We start from the raw sequence: 7,601 nt of genomic DNA, 5'->3' as shown, positions 1-7,601 counted from the left end.
ACACACAGGCACATACCAAGTACATGTCCTAACTGGCACACACACACACACACAGAGGACACACAGGCACACACCATGTACATGTCCTACCTGGCACACACACACACAGGCACACACCATGTACATGTCCTACCTGGCACACACACACAGGCACACACCATGTACATGTCCTACCTGGCACACACACACACACAAGCACACACCATGTACACGCACAGTGTGGGGCACAAGATCCACCAAGACACCCATGTACGCAGATAAGGGTGCCCAAGTCCATAGTGACTCCCGGACAGAGGCACAGATGCCCTCAGTGCCCTCTGCCCGAAGACCTGGGCACACCCAGAGGCCCCTGTATGGAGTGCCTTCCTGACACACAGGCGCACACGTGCCTCAGCCGCCCACTGAGGAGTCTGCCTGGGTAAGTGAGTGCTGAGGAGACCCTGGGACAGCCGACTGCAGGCGCTACTGCAGCTCAGGGGAAGGTGGGGCCTGCCTTCCAGGCTCCACGTCAGCGAGGGGGATCCGCCCCCCTCCCTCACCAGCATCAGCACAGGCACCAGGCTGGGAACCTCACCGCCGGGGCTGAGGCAGCCAGCAGGGCAGGTCCTGAAGGTGCTGAAACCTCAGCGGGAAGTCTGTGGGCGAGGACCACACCTCCCGCTCCATCCCCGCGACTGCCTGTACTGGCCAAAACCAGGAGCACACCAAGCTGCCAACTTCTGGACTTGAAGCACTGCACAGGTCAGTGGAGAGAAGAGTAGCTGCACCAGCAGGGTCTGCAGCATCTCTCGGGAGGGTGTGGGGAGGGTGCAGACTCCAAGACCCCTGAGGGAAGGACCTTCAGATTCAAGGGAGCCAGAGACGAGCTTGGGAGTTGTGTTTTCAAAGGGACCTCTTGAGTCTACTTAGCCTGTGCATTTGCGGGTTGCTGGGGCAGGGGCAGATCCACGTCTCCCCTTCCCAGGGGAGAGCCAGCAGCTCTGTCTGCGGGAGAAGGGAACTGATCTGCTAAAGTATCACCAGGAAGAGGCAGGAGGAGGCTCCCACACACCCCACCAGGCTCCCTCTGGCCCCATGTCCTTGACCTGGCAGAGTGGCTGTCGTCCCTGCCAGAGAACTTGGAGTGGCCGTGCTCTAACAGACATCAGATCTCCAAGTTTCTGGTTGTTTTTCTTTCCCAGAATCCAGCCCAAAGAGGCCCCCAACCAGACACCCAACTCCAAGGCACCTCCCACCTGCCCAGGGCACAAATTGTCAACGGTCCCAGCTACAATGCAGGCCGCTGGGCTCCAAGAGCCCCTTGACAGCAGGGGCTCCTTCTCTCTCCCCATGGTGGGTGCCAACATCTCTCAGGACAATGGCACCGGCCACAATGCCACCTTCTCAGAGCCGCTGCCGTTCCTCTATGTGCTCCTGCCCGCCGTGTACTCTGGGATTTGTGCCGTGGGACTGACTGGCAACACGGCCGTCATCCTTGTAATCCTGAGGGCGCCCAAGATGAAGACGGTGACCAACGTGTTCATCCTGAACCTGGCCATCGCTGATGGGCTCTTCACACTGGTACTGCCTGTCAACATCGCAGAGCACCTGCTGCAGCACTGGCCCTTTGGGGAGCTGCTCTGCAAGCTGGTGCTGGCCATCGACCACTACAACATCTTCTCCAGCATCTACTTCCTAGCCGTGATGAGCGTGGACCGATACCTGGTGGTGCTGGCCACTGTGCGGTCCCACCACATGCCCTGGCGCACCTACCGGGGGGCAAAGGTCACCAGCCTGTGTGTCTGGCTGGGTGTCACGGTTCTGGTTCTGCCCTTCTTCTCTTTTGCTGGCGTCTACAGCAATGAGCTGCAGGTCCCAAGCTGTGGGCTGAGCTTCCCGCGGCCCGAGCGGGTCTGGTTCAAGGCCAGCCGTGTCTACACGTTGGTCCTGGGCTTCGTGGTACCTGTGTGCACCATCTGTGTGCTCTACACAGACCTGCTGCGCAGGCTGCGGGCCGTGCGGCTCTGCTCTGGCGCCAAGGCTCTAGGCAAGGCCAGGCGGAAGGTGACCATCCTGGTCCTCGTCGTGCTGGCCGTGTGCCTCCTCTGCTGGACGCCCTTCCACCTGGCCTCTGTCGTGGCGCTGACCACAGACCTGCCCCAGACCCCACTGGTCATCAGCATGTCCTACGTCATCACCAGCCTCAGCTACGCCAACTCGTGCCTGAACCCCTTCCTCTACGCCTTTCTAGACGACAACTTCCGGAAGAATTTCCGTACCATGTTCAGGTGCTGAGGGGCCTGAGCACCCACCATCACCCCCACCACCACCCAGTTCGGGTTGTCTCTTTCAGGGGGTGCCCATCCTGTTCACATCCCAGTGCTGTCTTCTCCACACAGTGAGACACAGACCCTCAAACACTGGCCACCAGACCTACAGAGACAGCTGTGGGCATATACCTTCCATGTCTCTGCTTCCTGGACAGCCCCTGGGTGGACAGCAGCAGGGAGCCAGGTCCTGGCAGAAGGCCCCAACACAGCAAGCATCCTGAGTCCACTTACCCACGAGAGACAGACAGATGGACAAGCCCCTCGGAAGGCTCTGGGCCTCAGGATCCCTAATGACAGTGATCGGGAGGGAAGGGACCCGAACTATGGTCTTGACCTGGGCCAGCGCCACGTTGCACAGTCTCTCCCCAAGACAGGGTTGGGAAGTGGCAAGTGCGGGCGCCTCAGACAGCAGCAATGCTGTGTGGCTGCAAAGGCCAAGGACACCTGCACCAAATGAGACCATGGAGTCCACTCTCATGGCCTGAAACCCCAGTGACATTCCAGCAGGAGGCCCATCCCCGCCGTGCCCGCATGCCATGGCCTGTGCTCCTCTGTACCCCCCATGCTGTGGCCGATGGTCCTCTCATATTTTGCTAGAGGGTACAGGGCCCTTTTGCCAGGACCTCTGGGCCACCACAGCCTAGGGACCATCCGTCACTTGGACAGGCTGGCACCTGGAACTCTTTCTCCGTTGGTGTGGCCAGGGGCTTGTAATCAGCCAGCAGGAGCTGCTGAAACTCTGGTGGGGGCAGGGTGAGGGTGGTAATGAAGTGCAGGCAGCTGTCAGGTGGGAGGGGCCGGGGGCTGGTCCCAGGTGTGCTGTGGCCAGGCCCCGACTCTTGGCCCCATGGCTCTCAGCTGGTTCCATGCCTGGCATTCCAGCCTGGCAGTGAGGTGTGAGTGCTCTGGGTTGGTTTCAGTCCTCATGACCCAGAGCTCTGATCAATCTGTCCAGCGGGCACACAGGACCCACCATTCACCAGCCCACGAGGCATCTCACGGTGTACGCCCACCTCCACCCATCCACCAAGTACTCCAGCTCTCCAGGCCACGAGGGCCCTGCCTGTTGAGCCCCCTCAGCTCAGGCCTGCATCAGTGCCCCTCCTCCGTGCTAGCCAGCCAAACACGCCAGGGCTGTCTCCATCCACTTATCCTCCCTGACAACATTGTATTAGTTATCTGTTGCTGCATAACAAATGTCTCCAAAACTCAGCAGCTTAAAACAACTTCTTCTATTTCACAGCTTCTGTGGTTCAATAATTAAAGTGGCTTTTTGGGTGGTTCTGGCTCAGGGTCTCTCCTGAGGTTGCAGTCAGGACGTCGGCCAAGGCCCTGGCCCTCGGAAGCCTGGGCAGGGGCTGGGGTATCTCCTTCTGAGAAGTCTCCCTCCCTTGGCTACGGGCAGGAGGCCTCTGCTCCTCACCACATGGATGCTTCAGGGGCTGAGTGTCCTCAAAACATGGCACTGGGTCCCCCAGAGCCAGCGACCCAGGAGGGAGCCAAGAGGACGCCTCAACACATTTGAGGCCAAGTGTCCGGAGCCACTTGCCATCCCTTCTACTACATTCTGTGTATTGGAAGCAAGTCACAGGTCCAGCTCACACTCGGGGGCTGCAGACTGTTTATTTTTCTTTTTTTTTTTTTTTTTTTTGACACGGAGTCTCGCTCTGTCACCCAGGCTGGAGTGCAGTGGCCGGATCTCAGCTCACTGCAAGCTCCGCCTCCCGGGTTCACGCCATTCTCCTGCCTCAGCCTCCCGAGTAGCTGGGACTACAGGCGCCTGCCACCTCGCCCGGCTAAGTTTTTGTATTTTTAGTAGAGACGGGGTTTCACTGTGTTAGCCAGGATGGTCTCGATCTCCTGACCTCGTGATCCGCCCGTCTCGGCCTCCCAAAGTGCTGGGATTACAGGCTTGAGCCACCGCGCCCGGCCTGTTTATTTTTCTTTCGCTTCAATATTTTTTTTAAATCGAGAAGGGGTCTCACTCTGTTGACCAGGCTGGAGTGCCGTGGTGCGGTCACGGCTCACAGCAGATTCGACTTCCTGAGCTCAGGCAATCCTCCCACATCAGCCTCTGGAGTAGCTGGGACCACATGCGTGCCCCACCATGCCAGGCAATTTTTTTTTTTTTAAAGACGAGGTCTCACTATGTTGCCCAGGCTGGTCTCAAACTCCTGGGTTCAAGTGATCCTCCTGCCTCAGCCTCCCAAAGTGCTGGGATTACAGGCATGAGCCCAGCCTGTGGACAATTTTTAAGCCACCACCCACACCCACACCGCAGGAAGAACAAGCTGTCCCTGGATTTGTTTCCTGGCTGCGCTGCAGTCACACCTCGCAAAGCAGCAGCCTGTTACTGTGCCTGCAGCCTGTTACTGTGCCCGCGTGCTGTTACTGTGCCTGCAGCCTGTTACTGTGCCCGCACGCTGTTACTGTGCCCGCACGCTGTTACTGTGCCCGCGCGCTGTTACTGTGCCTGCAGCCTGTTACTGTGACTGCAGCCTGTTACTGTGCCCGCACACTGTTACTGTGCCCGCGCGCTGTTACTGTGCCCGCGCGCTGTTACTGTGCCCGCGCGCTGTTACTGTGACTGCAGCCTGTTACTGTGCCTGCAGCCTGTTACTGTGCCCTCACACTGTTACTGTGCCCGCGCGCTGTTACTGTGCCCGCGCACTGTTACTGTGACTGCAGCCTGTTACTGTGCCCGCACGCTGTTACTGTGCCCGCACGCTGTTACTGTGACTGCACGCTGTTACTGTGCCCGCACGCTGTTACTGTGCCCGCACGCTGTTACTGTTACTGTGCCCGCGCGCTGTTACTGTGCCCGCACGCTGTTACTGTGCCCGCACGCTGTTACTGTGCCCGTGTGCTGTTACTGTGACTGCAGCCTGTTACTGTGCCCACACGCTGTTACTGTGCCCGCGCGCTGTTACTGTGCCCGCGCGCTGTTACTGTGACTGCAGCCTGTTACTGTGCCCGCACGCTGTTACTGTGCCCGCACGCTGTTACTGTGCCCGCACGCTGTTACTGTGACTGCAGCCTGTTACTGTGCCCGCGTGCTGTTACTGTGCCCGCAGCCTGTTACTGTGCCCGCGTGCTGTTACTGTGCCCGCAGCCTGTTACTGTGCCCGCACGCTGTTACTGTGCCCGCACGCTGTTACTGTGCCCGCACGCTGTTACTGTGCCCGCAGCCTGTTACTGTGCCCGCACGCTGTTACTGTGCCCGCACGCTGTTACTGTGACTGCAGCCTGTTACTGTGCCCGCACGCTGTTACTGTGCCCGCAGCCTGTTACTGTGCCCGCAGCCTGTTACTGTGCCCGCGCGCTGTTACTGTGCCCCGGAGCCCCTTGAGGAGACAAGTGAGACTGTTTCCCAGACACCCGCTCCCAGCCAGGTGTGAGGCCTAATGCGGAGTGAACAATGAGGGCGGGCAGGAGAGGCTGGGGGAGGGAGTGTGCGCAGGCAGGGCTGAGCGCGAGCCCCACGGGGTGGGGGGAGGGGCGGGGCGCCAGGGCGAGGGCCCCTGCAGCGCTCAGGGCCCAGGTCTCCCACCCGGCCCCCAGGTTGCCCTCTGGCCCCAGCGGGACGTCTCTGCTGCAGAGAAGGCGCCAACCAGGATTCCTCCAAAGAACCCAGACCCCTTCTGACCTCGGGCGGCTCCTATCCCCATCCACAGTCCAGCAATGGGATCCTCAGCTTCTTCTCGGGGACCAGGCAGATCAGGCACAGCCACAGGGTCTGCAGACCACCGCCCAGCCGGGGAGCAGCAGAGACCCCCGAGGACTGGGGAGGCCGCAGCCAGCCAGGAGGGAGGGCGCGGGGCAGGGGCCACACCGGGCGGCTCAGCCCGCCACGTCTGCACGCTCTGGGCTCCTGGTCCCCGGGGCAGCCCGGCCCCGCCACCCACATTCGGACCCCGCTGGTCACCGCGGTTCCCACCGCCGCGCCCTGGGCCCAAGGCTGGGCCCGCCCGAGCCCACAGCGCCCCCTGGCGGGAGGGTCCGACGCCGCCGCTGAACCCCGCCTCCCTGCGGGACGGGACCCGGACCCTCCCGGGCGCCCCAGCCGTTCCCCACAACCCCACAAAGAGGGTTCTGCGGTCCCCTGTGCACAGGGAAGTTAACTGAGGCTCAGAAAAGCCAGGCGACTTGACCAAGCCCAACAGCAGAGGTGGGTTGGGGGAGCCGGGGGGCTGGAGAGGAGACCCAGGGTGTGGTCAGAGGGGTGGGGAGAGCGAGGGAGCTGGTCAGCCTCCAACACCCCCCAACTCCTCCTCCAGCCCTGGCCCGTCTGGCCGGCTCCTTCTGGAAGACGCTAGCTGTGGGCTTAGCCCTGGATCCACACCCACCCGAGGACAGGACAGCACCACGTGTGAGCCTCTTCCACCAAGCCCACACCATCTCCCGGGCCCAAGGGCACGGTGACTACCCCGGTGCAGCCTGTCCCTCCCAAATTGTCCCTTGATGCTAAATTTTTGCTTTAATGGCAATGTGTTTGTTATGAACTATTTGTGTTCCTCCAAAATTCGTATTTGGAAATCCCACCCCCCAAGCTGATGGTATCAGGAGAAGGGGGCCTTTGGGAGATGACAGGTCATGACGGCAGAGTCCTCCTGAAAGGGATGAGTGCCTTTAGGAACCAGATGCTCTTGAGCTCTCAAACCCATGTCATGACATAGTGAGAAGACGGCCCTCTACGGCCTGGGGTCTTTCCCAGAACCTGACTGTGTGCCTGCACCTCATCTCTGATCCCCAGCCCCCAGAACCGTGAGAAATAAACGTCTGTTGTTTCTATTGCCATTGGATCTATGGTGCTTTGCTACAGCAGTCCAGGATAAGACAGTGTCCGTCATTCAAACCTATATAAAACCCTACAGAACTTGCCCATCTGCCCATGCCCTGGAGACAAGCGCTTGGACTGGAGTGTGCCGGTGCCCACCCTCCAAAGCTGCTCTGTTTTGCAGGTCAGCCTGGGCTGCACTGGGCCAAACAGGAACCAGGAGGCAGATGTCCACGGCAAGCGTGTGCCCAGCCCCAGAGGAGGCTGTCTGCTCATCCTTCACAAAAACTCCCCTCAGATCTGCTCTAGGAAGGGAAAATGAGCAGGAGCAGGGGTTCTTCTGAGATGAAATAGGGGGAAGAAAACCCTGAGGCCTGGGTGGGAGCAGCCTCCTCCCACTGGATCCTCAGGAAATCTCTTTCCAGGGGGCAGGGGAGAGGTGCAGCCATTGGTTATTTAGGGAGAAACTGTGTGTGGTGAAGAAAAGGTAACAGCCCGGCCAACACACCATTAAC

At 60.1% G+C, this 7,601-nt stretch overlaps 1 protein-coding gene across 1 annotated transcript; it reads left to right on the top strand.

Annotated features, from left to right (window-relative positions):
- Positions 1–424: 424 nt before the first annotated feature.
- Positions 425–3,589, top strand: NPBWR2 (neuropeptides B and W receptor 2). The gene is made up of 2 exons (XM_001113051.5): positions 425–741; positions 1,182–3,589. Exon 2 carries the CDS (start codon positions 1,273–1,275, stop codon positions 2,272–2,274), a length of 1,002 nt encoding a protein of 333 aa, XP_001113051.3. The 5' UTR covers positions 425–741; positions 1,182–1,272; the 3' UTR covers positions 2,275–3,589.
- Positions 3,590–7,601: the final 4,012 nt, after the last annotated feature.

This window comes from Macaca mulatta, chromosome 10, assembly GCF_049350105.2.
Source record: "Macaca mulatta isolate MMU2019108-1 chromosome 10, T2T-MMU8v2.0, whole genome shotgun sequence".
Taxonomy (NCBI): Eukaryota; Metazoa; Chordata; class Mammalia; order Primates; family Cercopithecidae; genus Macaca; species Macaca mulatta.
This window is presented reverse-complemented; position numbering and strand designations above follow the sequence as displayed.